General features: G+C 58.4%; 1 protein-coding gene across 2 annotated transcripts; it reads left to right on the plus strand.

The window, feature by feature from the left end:
- Window positions 1-835: 835 nt before the first annotated feature.
- TMEM114 (transmembrane protein 114) lies at window positions 836-16,677 on the plus strand. 2 transcript variants are annotated; one of them, XM_075528792.1, is made up of 4 exons: window positions 836-1,046; window positions 2,133-2,213; window positions 14,809-14,946; window positions 16,445-16,677. In XM_075528792.1, the coding sequence occupies exons 1-4, from the start codon at window positions 836-838 to the stop codon at window positions 16,675-16,677; spliced, it is 663 nt and encodes a 220-aa protein (XP_075384907.1). The 2 variants fall into 2 exon arrangements, with proteins under 2 accessions (XP_075384907.1, XP_075384908.1); XM_075528793.1 differs by lacking the exon at window positions 14,809-14,946.
- Window positions 16,678-20,550: the final 3,873 nt, after the last annotated feature.

The raw sequence follows: 20,550 nt of genomic DNA on the forward strand, positions 1-20,550 counted from the left end.
TGTACTGAGTCTCTAGGAGTCGGAGTCGGAATCGGGTTTAGTGTTTTTAGCATGTGGTGACCGCATTTCGTTGGGCGCTTTGGGCAGCTGAGAGTAGAGCGGTGAGCAGAGGTGGGCGCGGCGCGATTTCAGCACCGCGGAGAGCGTACTGGAGCGCGGAAGTGGTGGGAGGGGTGAGGGACTGAGGGCGAGCGCCCAGGGGCCGAGGCTCCCGCTGGGGAGGCGTGGCCAGGACGCCCTGGCTGCGCTTATTGAAAGTAGACTTGGATGCGAAGGTCCTTTGAAGTGGCCCCGCCCCTCCTTCGTCACCTCCCTCCTGGTTCTCCGCCCCGTCCTCCCTTCCAGCTGCCTGCGTGCAGGGCAGCTGGGTGCTGCACCCCGGGCGGAGTGGGAGCTGGGGGTGGGCGAGGGAAGGGAGACCTTGCAGTGCCAGCAGGAGGCGGGGAGCTGCGGGCTGGTGTCGAGGGGCAGGGTGGGGAGCGGCTCGAGGCCCCGGGAAGGAGGAGGGAGAAGTTGGAGGGGAAAAGGGGGCTCGCCAGTAAAGTGGGGTCCTAGGACAGACAGACGGGCTCCGAGGGTGCTGGTGAGGACCTGAAGGCACAAGGGGAGGGGTCTGAGGGTCTAGGTGGAGTCCCAGGCGGCGTTTGTCCAGGTCTGAGGTTGCAGGTGAGGGGGCTGAAGGTGGCGGTGCGGGACTCAGGGCGCTGTTGAGGGGCTGGGAGGCGGAGCTGGCACCTGAGTTCCAGCCTCTCTGGACGCGGTGAGGGTCGGCGGGCCACAGCCGGGAAATCTACAGGGCCAGAGGGGTGATTTGGGTACGGAGACCGGCTCTGCCATGCGACTGCACCTGGGCGCCCTGGCCGGCGTGGCGGCGCTCACCGGGGCGCTCAGCTTCGTGCTGCTGGCAGCCGCCATGGGCACGGACTTCTGGTACATCATCGACGCCCAGCGGCTGGAGCGCAGCGGCCCGGGGCCGCTCGAAGCCGCCAACCGCAGCCAGCCCGAGCCTCTGAGCTCGCATTCTGGCCTCTGGCGGACCTGCCGGGGTAAGGAGGCTGGGAGCTGGGGTTGGGGAGAGGGTGCCCGTGTTCCGGGAGGAGGGTAGGGAGGCTTCAGTCAAGAACGTCCCTTGCTCACCTGGGACCTGTTGCTTGGGGGGGAGGGCACCCCTCCCCTAAGCTCTCAAGATCTAAAGCCCAAAATAAGGTATGGGGCCAGTGACATCACTAGGGGACAGTAGGGCTGAGTCTGAAGCAGTCGCAAGGAAGACACAGAATGACTGTAACATTTTTGTGCAGAGGGTCGGCAGAAAGAAAGACTTTGGGGGTGGGGGGTGTTACAACAAGAGAATATATTTCATTTTGTCGACAAAGAGAAATACTGGGGCTGCTAACCACCGGGTCAGCAGTTTGAAATCAGCAGTCCCTCCATGGGGAAAAGATGAGGCTTTCTGCTCCCATAAAGAATTACAGACTTTAAAAAAAGAGAGAGAGAGGGTTATAGTCTTGGAAACCACAGGGACAGTTCTACCCTGTCTTACAGGGTCGCTGTGAGTCGGAACCAGCTAGATAGTAGTGAGTTTGGGATTAGTTGGGCTTGGTCAGAGCTGTCATAATTCCTGCATTACAATATCTTCACGCCCAGGTTTTTAGTGGCATATGCCGATTTTGTAAAAGGCTTATCAATAGCTTTGTAAAAATAATGAAGGTATTAAGTAAAGGAAAAGAAAAATAATAAGATTTCTACTCAGAGTTACTAATAATGTAACTCATAATGTTGTGATCCAGTGTAGAAAGATTTTACCACGCCGTTTTGTCACTAGTGTACCTATGATTCAAGAATTATTACATTTAAGTGGTTTTTGCATAAACACACTGCTTGGTAATGAATATTACTAAGACCTCTCCTGTGGGGTGAGGTGGGGGGCACCTGTCCTGGTGATGTCACTGTATCTGGGAGCATGGTGGCAGAGGACTGGGGCTTTAGATGTCCATCTGAGAGCTGCCCAGCTCTGCCCACAGCCGGAAACCCTCCCTCCATGCTGGAGCATCTCAAAGGGAAAGGGCGAAGGAGCGGGATAGGGGTCAGGCTGGCTCTCTGTGCCCCTCGCCACTGCTCTCTCCCTTGTCCAGCCCGGACCCCATGCACACCACTGATGAACCCCTTCTGGCAGGACAATGTGACGGTCAGCGACTCCAGCCGACAGCTGCTCAGTGAGTCTGGGGACAGGGAAGGAGGAGGGGCACCCTGGGTCCTGATGCCTCTCCTCCACCTGCTGGAAGAAGTGGGTGGTGGTGTAGGGTGGTGGTTAAAGGCAGGAGGCAGGGCTTCCCTTTCCCACCTGTTTCCACCTGTGGCGTGCGTGGTGACTGGGAACCGGGCTCTCTAGTGGCAGGAAGTGGGGGCGGATGAGTATGAGCCAGGCCATGCCCCAGGAGTGCATGGGAGACAAAGGAGTGGGCACTTGGATTCCCAAGGGACAAGTAATGTGACAGGGGAGCGGGTGGGAGCCTGAGGAGGTGCCCAAGTGAGCGTGGGACTCACAGCTCCTGGGGAGATGGCAGAGGGCTGGTCAGGAAAGGCCTGTTCTGGGGTACTGTGCCCAAGTCACAAGTGGTGAGCAGGGTTCCCAGCATGTGCAGGCTCACGTCACTCTATTGCGTGTCGTAGATACTGCATCCTCCCTCTCCCCACATACATGTATATGGAAGGCTTGTGTTCCCCCGACCCCATCAGAAGGCATCTCTTATCCCGTTTTCCCAACAGCATGTGCTTGCTCCGTGTCTCTCTGTTCCATGTTCACCACTATGCTATCACACTTCATAGACTGCAGGCTGGTGTCAACAAACAAACAAACAAACAAACAGAAAACACTCCCATTGAGTCAACTCTGACTCATAGCGACCCCACAGGACAGGGTAGAACTCTCCCCTGTGGGTTTCCAAGATTGTAACCCTTTACCAGCTTTCTCCCATGGAGCGACTGATAGTTTTGAACTGCTGACTTTGTGGTTAGCAGCCCAGTGTGTAACCACTACACCACCACTTCTTTATGCATGGAGAGATCAAATCATTCATCTGACTTGCCTTTTTTTTTTTTTTGCGGTGGTCAGAAACTGGATGCACTGTGTCATTAGGAGGCAAAGGATACTTGTCTTCGCTCCAGGGTTGCTGGTGTCTCTGGTGTTCGGGATTCCCCAGTGTTGGGCGCCAGGTCTGGGACCCTGAGGAGGGTGAAGGGATGAAGAGTGAAAGTGAATGGGCTGTGAAAGGAGGGGAATGCATGCGATCACCTGTTTTTGCTAGACGTACCATGTGCAAGGCCCCAAGCTCATTGTATCTGTGTGTATTTCTCATATCCGCCCCATGGAGCAGGTGTGCTTATACTTCGCCCCCCAGTAAGGAGACAGAGCCCCGGCGAGACACTGTAGAGAGACTGAGCTTTGAAGATCTTGCGATAGTAGGGATTGTGTTTGCACGATTCCGTGAGGCTTGGGCACGTGAATCTTAAATAAAGACAGCATAACCAGCCTGGCTTGACCCCCTTCAACTCCATCCTCCTCCTGACGCCTCCTTCTCCCACTCTCCAGGCCTTGGGCCCGTTCCTGGAGGAGGCTAAGTTTCCTCTTGCCACAGGGCCTTTGCACATGCTTTTTCCTCCACTTGGACCCCCCCCCCTCACCCCCATCTCCCCACCTGTGTAGCTTGCTGAACTCCTGCTCTTGGTACAGCTGGGGTGGCTCTTTTTGGGGGTAAACCCTACTTCCCTCATTAGATTATGGGGTCCAGGAGGACAGGGGTCATATCCCTCTTGCCACTGTTTGTAACAACCAGCAGTGAGCCTGGCTTGGCACATTGTTTACCTTCAGCCAAGGACTGCCAAACAAGCGTGAGAAGGGGCACAAACCACATTATCCTATAATAAACCAGCGCGCTGCCAGGCAGTCGATTCTGACTTGTAGAGATCCAATGGGACAGGAGAGTACCGCCCCGGGGAGTTCGGGAGGCTGCAACTCTCTATGGGAGTAGAAAGCCCTATCTTCCTCCCTAGGAGTGTCTGGTAGGTTCAAACTACTGATCTTGAAGTTAGCAGCCTAATACATATATCTACATCTCTAGGAATAATGTGTGTGTGTGCATGTGTGCATAAACAACCCAACTCACCGCCATCGAGTCCATTCTGACTGCCCCCGCGGACGGGGTGGAACTGCCCTGTGGGTTTCCGAGGCTGTCAGTCCTTACAGAAGCAGAGCCTCTACTTTCTTCTGCTTAGCAGCCCAGTGCTTAACTCACTGCGCCACCAGCTCCCAAACAGAACCTCCCTGCCATGAGTGGACCCTGACTCACAGTGACCCTACGTGTCTTGCTGGGTCCCTCTGGGACTCCAGAGCCTGGTTTACACACCCATCAAAACGAGAGGTCAAACCCATGGGGGTGGGGGGGCGATGGGGAGTGGCCGGGATTCCACGAACCAACCTAAGAGCTGGAGCAGCAGACCTCATGCGGCACCTGGTTCAGGTTCCCTGGCCGCACGATGGTGAAGCCCTCAGCTGCGGACCAAGAGGTTGACAGTTCAAACCCATGCAGAGGCTCTGTGGGAAAACAGTCCAGGACCCCTCCCTGGCCCAGTTCGATGGGGTTCCTAGGAGCTGAAGAAACAGAGGAAGGCGACATTGAGACAAACCGACACAGTGCTGTCACCATAGGCCAGACATAGGAGCGGCTGTGAGGTTGGTGCGGGGCCCAGTAGTGTTTCATTGTGTTGTGCACAAGGTCTCTATGGGTCGAGCCTGACTCGATGGCACCTCACAGCAGCAGCAGCAGCAGCAACAACAGTGGGCGTTGAAATTGCCTGGATGGAAAGAGTGATTGGACGTGAAAGTAGCAGACACACAGCAAACATCACTGCTTGTTACCACTACCCATCTCTTGTTAGTTGCTGTCACATCTGTGGAAGGCCCTTGGGTGATGCAAACCATCCGCTCTCAGCTGTGAAGGGGCAAGTCCTGGCATCTGCTCTGGGAAGATCAACAGTCAAGAGCACCCCATGGGGCAGCTCTACTCTGTTGCACACAGGGTCACCCTGATTCAGAATTGGACCCAAAGGCAAAGGGCCTCTTCCTGTCCAGTGCTGAGCTGATCCTCCCCGGGAGGCTGGGCACTGTGGGTAACCGGTTAACGGTTACCCGTTGCCATAGTGTGGCTGGCTTTGTTTTGAGGCCTGATCTTGCTGCAGTAGAGCTGGCTCCCAGCTTCTGAGAAGCAGCCCACTGTCCAGAATCCGCTCATTTGCTCCCCCGCTTCCCGAGGACCAGGACCAGGGCCAGCTCTGCCTCCCTGAGCCTCAGTGTCTTTGTGGGCCCCGTGATGACAGCTAGTGGCTGCCCACCCCTCCTCAGAAGACGCAAAGGGGGAGAGTATATTATGAAGCGCTCACTCAGCCCAGCTCAGACGACCAACTTCACGCTAAGCATTGGGTGCTATTAGGATCATTATTTTCCTGAGAAGAGGGCAGGCTGCCCCTTCAGACTGTGTGCCCGCTGCTGCCAACCACCCCAGAGCGACACCTCCCCTCCCCAGTCTCCTTATTCTCAAAACGAGGGTGAAGTCTGGCTCAAGCCGTCTCAGCAGTGACGACACAGACTGTGTTCAAGGCCCGCTGTAGAGGCAGGAAAGAGCTCTGGAGGCTGTGCTGTTAACCTCAAGGTCGGCAGTTCAAAACCACCAGCTGCTCCATGGGGAAAAGATGAGGCTTTCTATTCCCATAAAGAGTTACAGGCTCGGAAACTCCCAGAGGCAACTCTACGCTGTCCTATAGAGTCGCTATGAGTCAGAATTGACTCGATGGCAGCGAGTTTGGGTTTTGGTTTGCAGAGAGGCTGGGCAGGCCTGCTGACAAGCTCTCCGAGTGGGGGCCTTGGTGGGGGCACCCAGCTGCGGCCTTCTCCCAGCAGACACCTCAGGCTCCTGAACGAGAGACCCCTCTGTCTCCCAGCGATTCCCACCAGGTGGCTGGGAGAAAGCGCTCTCAAGGAAATTCGTTCATGGGGCGCAAAACCCGCCTTCCTTGGGTGGTGTCTCCTCCCGACTCCATGCAGGGAGGGCACCGTGGGTGCTGGGCTCCCGGGCGAGCACCTGTTGATGAGTGGGGTCATTCCATAAAGCCTTGTGTAGACACGAGAGCCATGGACAATGGGGATGACAGCGATTGTCCTGGTGGCCCGTGACAGCAATGGGAAGGGGAGTCACTGGAAGGGGAAAAGGACCATCCCACCAAGAAGCCTAGGCCGGCTGGGGTCTTTCCCCGATGGGGTCTAAGCCCTCTCAGCCCAACCACCTTGATAACTCACCCAATTCAGTCACCGAGACAGCTCACGGATCAGGCTGCACACCTTCCAGGTGGCCTGTCATTGGACCAGCCGGAGTCACATGCCAGGTCCTGAGCCAATCACCGTTGCCAAGGGATGGGGTATGCTAGTCATGTGCCCACTTCCAACAGGGGGTGGAGGTGGGGGTGAGCCCTGCCAGAGATGAGGGAGGGGAAGGCTGTTGACAGATGCCCACTGGAGGGGCACTGACACTAATGTGTGCACTGCTTCCCTGAGACCCCATCCCCACAAACAGCCTGTCCTGAGATGTGCCCCAATCTCAGAAGCGAAGCGCCGGGGACCAGGCACCACAAGGACAGGCTTCGCTCCTGTCCCTGCATCAGCCTTAGGCTTCTTGTATGTGAGATGGGGGCAGCAGCGGCAGGCTGCCACCTCCTTCCATTACCCTGCACATGTAATAGCCTGAGAGATGGAGATGGACTGCGGTCGGGCAGCGTGCTCCCTGCCCACCGCGAGTGCGGTCCAGTGGTTGTGGGTGGCTGTCCAGTGGACTCTGACTCATGGCCCGTGTAGGGACTTTCCAGTCTTGCGCCACTGTCACCTATCGCCCAGCTCGTGTCCACTGTTTGGGCCCCTGGGCACGCTTAGTCCCTTTCAACCAGCTCTGCATGGGACTGCAGTCTCTCGCCCTCCGTGAAGCTCTCAGTGGCTGAATTTGGGGAGCTGATCTCCAGGCCTTTTCTCTTAGTCTTAGTCTGGAAGCTCCCCTGGAACCCTTCCTCCCTCCTGCTATTTGGAATACCAGTGGCCTAGTTTCCAGCATCAGAGCCACATGGAAGGCACCACACACGCCAGACAGGTGGTGGGCAGTCTAGTTGGGGAGACAGATGGGAAGCAGATGGGCAACTGAATACCTGAACACATGGCTTCTTTAGGTCCAAGGAAAGAAAAGGGGGCGGGTGGGGTGGGGTGGTTGGTGCTAAGGGCTGGGTGCCAGAGCCCCTGTGCCCGAGGGTGGGTGGGTGCCTCCAGTGGGCTATGCCATGGTTGTTGTGAGGTGTGGTGCAGTCAGTTCTGACCCAGAGCGACCCCGTGCACGGCAGAACAAAACACTGCCCAGCCCTGCGTCCTCCTCACCGTGGCCCCTGTGCCCGAGGCTGTTGTTGGCAGCCCCGGCGGTGCCAACTCATCTCCTTGAGGACCTTCCTCTTGTTGGATGCCCCTCTGCTTTACCAAGCACGCTCCTTCTCCAGGGACCGGCCTCTCCCGACATGTCCAAAGTATGTAAGACGTCTCGCCATCCTTGCCTCTAAGGAGTGCTCTGGCTGTCACGTCTTCCAGACAGATCTGTTTGTTCTTTGGCAGTCTGTGGTACTTCCAGTATTCTTCACCAGCACCACAAATCAAATGCATCGATTCTTCTTTGGTCCAACTTTCATGGATATGAGGTGATTGAAAACCCCCTCGGGTCAGACGCACCTTAGTCCTCAAAGTAACATCCTTGCTTTTCGGCACTCTAAAGAGGTCTTGCGCAGCAGACGGACCTCATGCAACGTGTCTTCAGAACTCCTGACTGCTGGTTCCACTGCTGCTTCCACGAGCACTGACTGGATCCAAGCGAGGAGATCCCTGACAATTTCGATTTCATCTCTGTTGATCATGATGTTACGTAGTGGTCCGGTTGTGAGGATTTTGGTCTTCCTTACACTGAGTGGTAGTGCCGACTGAACGCCGCAACCCTGGAATAGTATGTAGCCTGTCAAAAAGAACACACGAAGGCAGTTACACGTCCAAAGGCTGCTCTGAGCTCTGTACACATATAACTTCAGTCAGCTTTTTAATGGCCCCACCAGGCAGGCCTTGTCTTAGTCTCAGTTTGCAGATGAGGAACCAGAGAGGTTAAGTAAGTGCCCCACGGCTGCACAGAGGCCCACAGACCGGAGATTGGGTTCTAGGGAGTGTGGACCGGGGGGTGGGGGGGCTCCTCCCTCAAGCTGATGCTCCACAGTCATTTCAGTATCTCGGGGCTGTACAGAGGCAGGAAGCCATGGTGACCAGAGGAGATCCAGAGCCCGTCCCCGCCTTTTTTGGGGGGTGGGCATTACTCTGTCTTCTTCAGAGAGATGAGAAGGAACAGTGGCTGCAAAGCCCCCAAGGCGAGTGGGGTGGGCCGGACCCACAGGCTTTCTGGACTAGTAGGAGAGCCACATTCAGGGGGCAGTGCCCACAGGCTTTCTGGACGCGCTCTGGTTCTTCTTGGCTTCTTGCTGCATATCTCTCCGAGGGGTCCCCGCGAAGGCTGACCAGGACCCCAGAGGCAAGCGGTCCTACACCTTGGCAGCAGTGACAGAGGCAGGCCAGTGGGCTGTGTGTCCCCCACTGTCCTGGAGAAGGCTGGGTGCACACCCTCGATATCAGGCCCCAGCCCTCCAGGGCTGAGCTGTCTGCAGCGACTTGGAAAATTAAAAACCGCCCTCCCACCATGCCCGGTGCAAACAGAGAGTGTGGAGGTGACGGCATGGGAGTGGGTGGGGGGACAATACTAAAGAAGAGAAGCGATTGGGGACTTAATGGCTTCCTGGAAGAGGCTGCCTGGACCCTGATGTGGGGTGGGGATGGGGAGGACTTGGGGAGGCTGGCAGATTGTCAATGTGATTTATGCATGGTCAGGCTGCAGGCTGGGGGCTCAGGGGGAGGTGCCTTGGCTTCTGAGACTGAGGGCTGGGTTTCAGGCGACTTCTGCCAAAGACCACATTTTAAAGCCTAAACACCCCCCCCCCCAAATAAATAAAACCTAAACACCCAAACCAGAAAACAAACCAACAAAAACACCGCCCAAACTCCCACACAAAGGAGCTCACTAAAAAGCAATCTCCTTGGTATCTACCCGGAAGCAGCAGGAGGCTCCTCAAAGGGGCATTTCTTTGCAGCTGGAAAACAAGGCCCAACCCCCGGGCCCTGGGCAGCCTGCACATGGTCCAGAGCATCATCCAGCCCCTGCAAGGGTCTGTGAGCTGGACCAGAAGGCAGGCAGGAAGGAGAGGTGTGGAGTAGTGGGCCCCTTGGGAGACCCCCGTGGTGCCGATGGGTAGGGTGCTTGGCTGCTGAGGGAGAGACTGGCGGCCAGAGTCCACCCAGGGAACCCCAGAGGGGAGGCCTGGTGACCCGCTTCTGAGAAAGCAGCCCACAGAGCCCAGCCCTCCTCTGACCCACAGCCAGACAGTAACTGGGACTGCCCCCATCCCCCAAGTAGATGTTTACTCCTGATCAACCCTCCCTCTGGGTGGCTGTGGCACTTCAAGGTGTTGCCGGGCCTCCTGGCAGTGAGAGAACCATGCACACTTAGAGTCAGTGCTCCCTGGCCTCTGCCAGGCGGGCCCGGTGGACAGACGAGGAAACGGAGGCTGGAGAGACAGCGGCGGGGCTCAGCGTGCAGGATCACGCTTCTTCCAGGTGACCACGGCTCAGATGAAGATGCAGTGTCTCCCCGCCCCCCCCCCCCCCCGCCTCCTCCCCAAGTATATCTGAATAGACACCTGGGTCTTCCTCAGTCGGCAGATTTACTGGAAAGAATATCTCCCTCTCGCGGGTGAGAAGTGTGGATCTTTCTGGGACCTCCCCCCGTTTCCAGATCTCCCCAAACAAAGAGGAGCGCACGTCCTTCGCGGAAGGATGGACGTCTCCCCCGACTCTCCTTCAAAGCCGCTGCTCCTCCTTGGTGCCCTCGCAGGCCTGGGGGACGCTGCCTCCCCGGCGTGTGCTCTTTGAACAGCCCCTTAATGGACCGAGCTCGCGCATGCGGACAAGGCTCTCCTGGCCCCAACACGCAGGGACCCCTCCCCACCATCACGTTCTTCCTGATGCGCAGCCGGGCGCGCTTGAGGTCAAAAGCGCTCATAGCTGTCGTTTTTTTAGTTCGACTGTGTGCCATCCTGGAATACTGGTGGTGTCTTGGCTGTGTGCGATCTTCATGGTTGGTAGTTCGAAACCACCAACAGCTCCAGGGGAGAAAGACTGGACTTTCTCCATGTACCATTACAGTCTCAGAAATCCACAGGGCGCTGCTGTGAGTTTGTGTTGACTGATGGCAATGAGTTTTTAAGAATGTACCATCCTAATGGGCCATTTGATGCCCCACCTTCCCCAAGAGGTATGTCTGAGTCCTGATTCCCTGGTCCCTGAGAACCTTCGCTTACTTTGAAAAAGGGTCTCCGGGGAGAGAATTAAGTTAAGGGTCTTGAGGTCAGGTCATCGCCGATCGACTGGGTGACTGGAAATCTTGGTGGGAAAGACCTTGTAAGAAGAGGTGAAACAGATGCAGTGTGGAGCAGAGAGGAGAGAAGAAACCAGAGACACGTGGATCTGAGACGCTTCCCCAAGACTGCGGTGGGCCTCCTCAGGCAGGTGGGGCCATCTCCACTGCTCAGAGGAGGAGGCTGAGGCTCAGAGGCACAGAGCTGGACCCCCCGCTGACGTCGAATCCTCCTCTAGCTCTTCCACGACCCTCCGCCTCCCCGAAGCCCATCTCTCCCATGAAGCGGTCCTTATCTCATCTGCCCGCCCCCCTCCAGCTCCCTCACCACCGACTGCTTTCCTGAAGACCCTTCCTGCCCCCCCCCCCCCACTCCCCTGCAGCCTTGTCGGGACCTTGTGGCCCCGTACATCCAAGCTTGAAGTTCCAAGGAGATGGGAATCCCGTCGGACTCAGCTTTGTACCTGCAGCCTGACATCCTGCCCACGAGAGGGGCTCAGCCAGCTCGGCCAGTGTCTTCCTTGATGTGCCCGGAGAGAGCGTCTCCTGTGTGCCAGGCTGTGAGCCAGCGCCTGGGCAGTCAAAAACCATGGCATTTCCTCATCCTGTTGGCTTTTATCCCCGCCCTCCCCCCCATTCCCCTCCTCCACTTCATCCTTCTCCTTACCCCCTTGCACCCCCCCAAAGACCAACCCATCGCCTGTGACTAAGGCTCACAGGCAGAGCCCCCCAGAAACACGCTGGAGTGGACCAGGCTCACTGAGCTGACTGTTTCAGGGACCAGGGGGCTGGCTCAGTGAGGGGTAGAAAGCAGCTGTCCTGAGACGGGGGCCCTGGTCAACTTCTAGCGCTTGCTTGAAGGAATCTAAGGGCTGGGGGACCTCCAGCAGGGGCAAGTGTAGGACAGGGGCGCCCTCTCAGGCCAGTCTGGTGGGAGGCCACAGCAGCCGCAGGCTCTGGGTCTCCACCCCACTGGGTGGGGCCTCACTTAGTCTCAGGTGACCGCCTGCCCCTGTGGATGGAGTTCTGGGAGGTGGCTGGTTCACGGCAGGAGAACAGCACTGCAAGGTGGTCAGTGCCAGGCTAGCTGGGCTGCTGCCTCCTCACCCCCGTAGCTGCTCCACAGAGCTCCGTGCTGCATGGGAACCAGGCCGGAGTGTGGTGGTCACAGCATCCCTGCGTCATAAAATGGCTTATGATCTCCATCATCATCGTCATGACATATGGTGGAGTCAAGGACTCACAGGGACCCTGTGTGACCGTGTGCCAGCCACCCAGGAACCGGTCACCAGGCCTTTCTTCCTCAGCACAGCTGGGTGGGTTCAAACTGTCAGTCTTTCGGTTAGCAGCCAAGCATTCCCCTGTTGCGCCCCCAGGTCTCCTTATAAGCACAGCCCAGGCAGCCACAGTGACGCAGGCCCGCCGAGAGACCAGCCTGGCTCCGAGGGCTGTCTGTCCATGCATGCTGTCCTATGGAGGGCCCACTCCCATCGGTCCACCCACCAAGGTGGAGACCAGCCTGTCCAAAGCCCTCAGCAGGCCGTCCAGAGGGAGCCGGCACCCGAGCCGGCAGCCGACCTGTTGGGAGTTGTCTGGCACACAATGGATGCATGTCTCCAGGGGTGACCCAGGCACGTGCCCGTGGCTCTGGAGGAGTTGGTTCTGACCTGTAGTGGCCCCGTGCACATCCGAAGGCAACACTGCACCGTCCTGCACTGTCCTCACCATCGTTCCCGTGCTGGGGCCCGTGATCACAGCCCCTGTGTCCATCCATGTGGTCGAGGGCCTTCCTCTCTCTCCTGCTGCCCCTCTACCTTACCAAGCATGATGTCCTTCTCCAGGGCCTGGCCGCTCCTGACGCCATGTCCACAGTCCATGAGAGAAAGTCTCCCCGTCCTTGCCTCTAAGGGGCATCCTGGCTGCAGTTTTCCTTGTCCATTCGGTTCTGACGCTTAGCAACCCGACAGGACAGGGTGGAACGGCCCCTGTGGGTTTCTGGGTGCTTTGTCCGAGAGGAGTAGAAAGCTCAGGCTTCCTCCGACGCAACAGCTGGTGGTTTTAACTACTACCTCGTGGGCTGCAGCCCAACATGCCACCGGCTGAATCCAGGGCCCTGCTCTAGGGGAAGGTGCTCTCCGTGTCTAGGCCCAGGCGGGGGAGGGTCCTGGTCTCCTGAGAGCTCCTGCACCTGTGCCGTCTTCCTGCGGCGAGTCTTCCTTCTTCCCTGGTTCTGCTTCTCCTTCGTCTCAGACGAGAGCGAGCACCTCAGACCACCACCACCAGCCACCCTGCCTGCCCGTCACCCAGCAAGCTCAGCCCGCCCCCAGTGGGGTTGGAACCACGCCCTGCTGTGGTTAGGGTGCCACTGAGTCGGTCCCGACCCACAGCAACGCCACGTGCACAGAACTAAGCACTGCCCGGTCCGTACCCTCCTGTCAGTGGTTCTTAGGTTGGAGCCCACGGGCCCGGAGGTTAGGGTTTTCCACAGGCGTTTGGGGGACACAATCCAGGGCAGTGATGATCACCCCCCCATTCAGCCTCTGTCAACCCCGATAGACTTAGGGTTTGTCGGACGGTGGTCTGTGGGTCCTCATTTCATATGGCCATGGTCTGCCTGCGGATTCTGTCCATAACGAGGTGCCTCTTTGCCCCGGGAGAAGAGAAGAAAGTATTCCTCTTTAGACCCATTCTGTTGCCAGAGGAGCAGATTGGTGACACATTGCTCACGTCCAAGGTTGGCGTTTAAAACACCAACTGCTCCTCTGGAGAAGGAGGGGGCGTCCTGCTCCCGTAAAGAGTTACAGTCTCAGAAACTCACAGGGGTGCCCTGTCCTTGGGGTCAGGAGGAGTCGTCATCGCCTTGATCGATCGATCGCAGTGAGCGTTTGGTTTCCTGGTTTGGGTGGCTGATGAGTTTTACAGGGCTCAACACCTGCCTCACAGCCATCAACCAGTCAGCAGGGGGTACTGTGAGAAACAATCTTGTCCTGTGTCCTCTGCTTTGGCTGCCAGCACGCTCAGGGCCTGAGTGGAACCCCACCTCCTCCCTCTCTCCTTCCCGCCTGCCCTCTTTCTCCCGCTCCTTGCCTACCTACCCCACATTTGGAGGCCGGTCTGCTTCCATGGATACTTACAGCCTGGAAACCCCCGTGGGGCCGCTCCACCCTGTCCTGGAGAGTCAACAGCAGTTGGAGTCACCCCAGTCCACTGTGTCCTTCTACCATCTGGGTAGCTACTTTGCCGGCCTGTGACTCCTGACCTCAGCCGGCCCAGGACCCCACCGCCCTCAGGGGAGGACAGGGGCGCCTGACCCCAGTGATCTCTGCCTCAACACCTCCTGAGGACCTGGCCCCCAGTACTGTACTCAGTCCCTCACCTCCTCCCAGCCCCTGCTCACATGCCACTTCTCCCTGGAGCTGTTGGAAACGGGCTCTCAGCCCTCTCCAGCCTGCCCTGCATGGCTCTGCCCTTGAATTTGTCCCTGTGTTCACGGCCTGCCTCTGCTCCACAGAACGACAGCTCCAGTGGCAGGGGCGTGGCTTCTCCCCAGGGGGCCCTGACTGGAACAGCACAGGGGACTGTGCTGCTCAGCGACCCTTGCCGAGGGGACAAGCTAACAGTGGTAACAGCCCATGTCGGGCTATAGGGGCACGCGACTTAAACGCTCACAGGGCATCTCAGCGAGGGAGCCCTGGTGGTGCAGTGGTTACACACTCACCTGTGATCGCAGTCTGCTTCCATGGAAATGTGCAGGCTATGGGGCAGGTCTACTCTGTCCTGCAGGGTCCTTGGAGTCAGAATTGCTGCTGTGACACTGGGCTTGTCTTTGGACCCTCAATATCCTCCTCCTCATGATCCCCTCCACCATCATCACCTCCATCATCACTACCACCGTCATCACCATGATCAGAAAATGGCGCCTGCTGTCTTCTCCCTGTCAGGGTAGCACTGGGATCCACACAGTTTCGAGCCGCTGAGCTTGGGGGACGTAGGTTCCCAGGCCTTTCTTCTGAGGCCCTTCTGGGGGAACTTGAATACCCCCCTTTTTAGTTAGCAGTCGGGCACCTGAGGGCTCCCTTTCCGACTGCAGGGGCAGCCGCAGCACCTCCCGTGTGCCACGGTTTGTGGCAGTGTGCCTGGTCCCCAGGGTCCCCCCGGGGTCCCCCAGGGCCCCCCGGGGTCTGTGGGCGGTTGTGAGGCTCCGCCCCTGTGCTCTGCCTCCCTGCAGCCATGCACGGGACCTTTGTCATCCTGCTGCCGCTCAGCCTCATCCTCATGGTCTTTGGGGGCATGACGGGCTTTCTGAGCTTCCTCGTCCGAGCCCACCTCCTCTTCCTGCTCGCCGGGGCCCTCTTCCTGTTTGGAGGTAGGCGCTCCAGGACTCGGTTTCCCATCTGTGATGTCCGCCCCAGGAAGGGAGCGTGGCTTTGGATGCAGGGCCCTGGCTTGGCCACTGGGTTCCCAGCGAGAAGCCTTGGGGGTGGGGGTGGGGATGGGGTGGGGGATGGGGAGTGTGGCGGGGGATGGGGTGGGGGTGGGTGGGCCGGGCCCTGAGAGCTGGTTCTTGGTATTTCCCACAGAAAGCTGGGTGTTGGCTGTGCTCCTGGCTGCCTGTGTTAGCACCCAGGTTTGGCAGGCGAGCTTCGTTCCAGCCACCTGACCCCTCTCTCATCCCGTGTGTGGGTGTGACTGAGACCTGTGAAGACACAGGCTCCCACGGGGTGGGGGTGGGGTTGGCGGAGCATTGCATTGGCCGGGCTGAGTTTTTGAAGTTCAGCCTCAGGCGGTGGCTGTCAGCTGTGCAGGCACTCCACCCCGCCTGCGAGTGTGAAATGGCTCCCGGGTAAAATACAAAGGAAGAGAAAGATGCTCACACACAGACACAGCTGTGCACATATGTGTACATGCACAACCCCCACACGTATGCGCAGCGCCCATGAATGTGTAGCTCATGATGCACATGCATGTACACACACGTGTAACAGCACACACGTAACACGCGCACGCACACCCATTAGAACACACATGCATGCACACACAGATGCACACACATGCATGCGCATACACACACAGATGCAAGAGTTTGATCCACAGGGAAGAATGAAAGCCCTTCTGGAGGTGGCAGTAGGGTGACGGCCTGGGCTCTTCCTGCCCCTGTGGTGACCGTCATCGACAGCAGCCAGGGCGGTTTGTCCAGTGAGGTCATTCTCCAACCCCACGCCCCCCTGGAACGACGAACCCTGATGCGGGCTGTTCAGCTTGGTGCTGTCTGTTGGAGCCACAGACCCTGCCTGGCTTCTGAGCCCGTGGCCTGTGGAAAGTGCCAAAGGAGACTGAACCGTCAGCCCCCCAGGGCTTGGCATTGGCAAGCACCTGTGAGCAGCGGCCACTGTGCTGACCGAGCTGCTCTGAGCCCTGCCGGGCGCTCAGTGGGGTGTTCTGGGACTCACAGTCTGGGGTCTACTCAGGAGATCACAGTAATTGCAGGGGTCTCCCCAGGAACCCCGGTGCCATAGTGGTTACACATTGGCTTGCTAATCACAAAGTCAGCAGTTTGAAACTGCCCGTCACCTCCTGGGAGAAAGATGAGGCTTTCTATTCCTGTACACAGTTCCAGCCTGAGCATCTCACAGACAGTTCTAGCCTGCGTCGCAGTCGGCATCTACTCTGTGGCAGTGAGTTTGAGGTCTTCGCCAGGAAGGCTGTCAGGAGGGATGGTGCTGGCCATGGCCCTGTGGTGACTGGTGGACGGTGGGCCCGGGGGCCAAGTGGGGCTTGTGAGTCTAGCCTGGCTCCCCTGTGGCTGCTGGGCAGGGCGGGCACAGTGGGCGGTGGGTCTGACTGGGCCCCTGCCGCCCCTGCAGCGGCGGTGACCCTGGCCGGGATCAGCGTGTACATCGCGTACTCGGCAGCGGCCTTCAGGACGGCGTTGTGGCTCGTGGAGGAGAAGGCGCTGCTGCAGCAGCTGGACGTCCGCTTCGGCTGGTCGCTGGCCCTGGGCTGTCTCAGCTTCCTCGCCGAGCTGCTCACCGGGGCTGCCTTCCTGGCTGCGGCCCGCGAGCTCCGCCAGAGGCCGGGGCAAGACCAGGCCATCTGAGCCCGGGCAGGTGGGGCCCTCCCCTCGCTCATGGGCGACAGCGCTCACTGTCCCCAGGGATGTCGCCTCTGTGCATGTGTGTCCCGTGGTGTCCCCGTGCCCGAGGACCCAGCGTGCTGTGTTCGCATCACCATCAGGCGATGTTGATGTTCAGACTCGTAGCGATGCTGCCTGTCCCCCACCCTCACCACGTGGGTGTTTGCAGCCAAGTCTCCTCAGTGGGAGTCAGGCCCCTTTGCCCCACCCCCGCCACTGAGGTTGGCTCCACTGGAGGAGGCGGATTTCTGTTACGGCTCAGAGCAGCCGACTTCCAGGCTGGCAGTGGGAAGCCCACAGCGCCTCTGAGCTGTGGCAGCCTGGGAAGCCCCGGGGCCCTTTCTACTCTGTCCTGCCCAGGCCCATGGGGCGCTGGGAGTCGGAATCCGCTCCATGGCAGTGACTGGGACTCCTTGCCCAGCACTATTCAGACGAGGTACCCCCGGTCCTCAGGCGGCTCCCTGTGACCCCTGCTGTCTGAGGCCCACCTCCAGGCTTCCTTGTCTCCCTCAGTCTGGAAGCCCCACAGAAACCAGCCCCCCACGGGGCATTGCTGGCATCCGAAATAGCGGTGACATTGCTCCCAGCATCCCAGCCACCACAGTGGGACCGACTGACGGACAGATGGGTGGTGAGCTGTCCTGTCCTGACCTCTGCTCCAAGCTGTACTCAATGCAAGTCAGATTGTACTCAATAAATATCTGCGTGTCTGGGGGCCGGCCTCAAAATGTGCCTTTTGTCTGAGGAGGATGGTGTGGGGGGCTGGCACGGGGGCCACACGGAGCAATGGGGGTTTGTGAAGCTGACACACACGCACAGATGTACCTATGCACACGCATGCAGCACACACGCGCACACTGGCACAAAATGCACGGCACGCTCAGAACGCACGCACGCATGCACGTGTATGTCCAGGGTGCACACGCCCTTTCAGAACGTGCACCTGTGCAGGAGGCACATGCTCCCCCACCCGCCGCAGCAGCGTTACCCAGGCCCTTCTGCACGAGTGAAGGAAGCCTGCTCTCTCGTGACACCAGGGACAGCTGTTCCTGTGACATGATGATGGCTGGAGAAGGACTCTGGCTGTACCGGATGTCTCCCGAGAGCTGTGCCCCCATTGTTTGGGGGCTGTGGAGGGTAGCCATCTTATGACTGGCTCTGGGGTCCGGTCAGAGGTTGGGTGGTCCTCAGTGATGAGTCACCCCCTCCCTCCCTTTCCAGAACAACCCACCCCTCCCATGTCCTGGTTTCTCTCTCTTGGGATTGGGGTCCCCTGGACAGCTGACTGTCTAAGGAGGTCTGCTGGGCTGGTGATAGTGGCCCCCGGGCCCCCGTTTCAGGTTCAGAAGGGCTGGCCCGGGGCCTGGGAATGCACATTTCTAATAAGCCCAGGTGCTGCTGCGGCTGCCAGGTGGGCAGCCAGCTCTGAGTCAAGTTCACCCATTCCCACCCCCTTACCCCACCCCTGTCCCCTCAGCCCCTGAGCATTTGTGTCAGGGCAGTTTCGGCTCTTCCCCTGGGGGGCTACCTCTTAGGCCCACCCCCAGATCCGAGCTCACTTGCAGCAGGAGGCCCGGCACTGGGCTAGGGGCCCCACGAGGCTGTGAGATTCCACATTGTCAGTGGTGGGAGGCCGGGAACCCCCCCCCCCCACCCCGTGAATGAGCCCCCAGGGATGCTGCAGCATCAGCAGGTTTGGGGGCCATTGAGGGTGGTTATCAGATGATACATTGTTTCCCCCGTGACCTCGTCACCACGCAGACACCCCTGGAACGAGTACTGTACACCCCACAGTTCACTCTGCCGGGCCTGCCAGTCACTCTGCCATGAGGTGGACGGGCACACAGCCCCAGAGAAGAGACACAGGCTCAGGCCGGGCAGGTGCAGTCAGCCTCCCAGGGGCCTGTGGAGAGAAAGGGCTACACTCGGACCCACACGAGAGCTGCCTGGATTCTGTGGCTGCAGTGCGGTTGGTGCACACAGCTGCTCCGCTTTTTGGGCCTGGGAAATGTTCAGACGTTGCAGGTCGTGGCTCAGGGCCCTGGGGCTGCGAGTTTAGCTCTAGGTCCTAGACAACCAGAGCGATCCATGGAGACAACCGCAAACATTGCGCACAGCGAGGGCACCCGGGCTAGCGAAAGGGCGGTCTTTGCTTCCACCTGCTGGCCATATGGCAGAACTACATCAAGAGCAGGATTTGATGAATCACATCCAAGGACATTGTTTTTCATCCTCTGAATGCCCAGCCCAAAGAACCCTGATAGTGCAGTGATTATTTGTTGGTTTCCTAAACACAAGGTCAGCAGTTAGAAGCCACTAGCTGATCCACAGGGGAAGTATGAAGCTGTCTGCTCCTGTCAAGATTTACAGTCTTGGAAACTCTCTCTTCATGGCATCTCAGGGCCTCTGCGTGTGATGTCTCCACATGGGCTGTCCTGGGGTTCCTCACAGCATGGTGGCCCAGGGAAGCTAAGTGGCTTTCTCAGTGGCTCAGGGCTCCCATGAACAAGGCCGAAAATTGTACTGCTTTTCATGACTCCGCCTCAGACCTTGTACAGCATCCTTTCTGCCACGATCACACGTCTGCTCTGATCCCGGGGAGGGATCATGGACCCCAACCTTCCCGGGAGGATTAGAGGTAAATGTTGCAAGAAACCTGGGGGTGGAGGTCGTGCGGCAGTCATCTCCAGAAAGTACAGTCTGCGCTCACATGTGTCTGTGCTGGACCCAGTGGGGTGATGGGGGCCACTGCCCCGCTGGTTCTGTTTGCAGGTTCTGGGCCCTTCTCCTCAACGCCTCCCCCACCCTACCCCCTCCAGCAGAACCCAAGTGTTCATTTGAGTCTTTAAGAACAGGTGGGGATCAGGCCATGGAGGACCACAGAGAGGACCAGGATGACCAATGAGGAGCTTCTTCTGGGTTGTGGTGAAATACGGGCGACACAAACTCCACCTCCTCATTTTGCTTTCATCCCTCCCTTCACTGTGATGGAAACATGTTACCTGCTTCCGACGGCGACTGAGTCTGTTCTGATTCAGGGTGACTCCACCTGGGTCAGAGCAGAGCAGGGCTCCCCAGGGCTTCTTGGGGACTGAGAAGTCGATCACAGGCCTTTCTCTTGAGGCACCTGTGGGTGCCTCAAACTGCCAACCTTTGGATTGACAGCCAAGTGTGCTAACCAGTTGTACCATGCAGGGACCATCTACCTACCTACCTGCCTACCTGCCTCTATCTATCTGTCTGTCTGCCTGCCTGTGTGTCTGTCTATCCATTCATCCATTGATCTGCTTGCCCCTCTCTATCATCTATCCATCCACCCATCCATTCGCCTGTTGGCCTGGCAGTCTGTTGATCTGTCATTCTGTCGACCGTCGATCCATCAGAGACAGATTACTCAAGAGTCCTGACGCAGTCACACAGCTGGGATGGCAGAGTCCCAGGGGCTCAGGACCAAGCTGGGGACCTATTATGCACAGTCTCAGGCAGTGTCCTGGGCTCACACAGCCTGGTCTCTGTGCAGGGCCCGGGCCTTGGCGGAGGAGACCCTGGCAGGCTGGCTTCAGGGGCCTGAGGAGCTGGCAGAGGAGCTGTGACCCTCTGCTGAGTGGGCTGCAGGCCTTCCCTGCTGAGGCTTAGTTGGAAATACACTGCCCTTGCTGTTGAGCCACCCGGATGGCGGGATCTTGTTGATTGGACTGCTTCTTATGCACCTAAGCATCTCTGGAGGGTCTTTTTCAATAGTAGACGCTGATCCCATCTGTCCAGGAGGGAGTGGGAACGTGGCCTCCTACGGAGACCAAGACAAGTGTACTACTGAGGGCACCCTGCCTGCAGCCA

Source organism: Tenrec ecaudatus, chromosome 12 (genome assembly GCF_050624435.1).
Source record: "Tenrec ecaudatus isolate mTenEca1 chromosome 12, mTenEca1.hap1, whole genome shotgun sequence".
Taxonomy (NCBI): domain Eukaryota; kingdom Metazoa; phylum Chordata; class Mammalia; order Afrosoricida; family Tenrecidae; genus Tenrec; species Tenrec ecaudatus.

What these genes read in the sequence shown, in the direction of transcription:
- TMEM114 (XM_075528792.1), top strand. Translation starts at nt 836, where the DNA reads ATGCGACTGCACCTGGGCGCCCTGGCCGGCGTGGCGGCGCTCACCGGG. An exon ending in CCTCTGGCGGACCTGCCGGG is followed by an intron (nt 1,047 to 2,132) that starts GTAAGGAGGCTG and finishes TCCCTTGTCCAG; the next exon opens with CCCGGACCCCATGCACACCA. An exon ending in CTCCAGCCGACAGCTGCTCA is followed by an intron (nt 2,214 to 14,808) that starts GTGAGTCTGGGG and finishes GCCTCCCTGCAG; the next exon opens with CCATGCACGGGACCTTTGTC.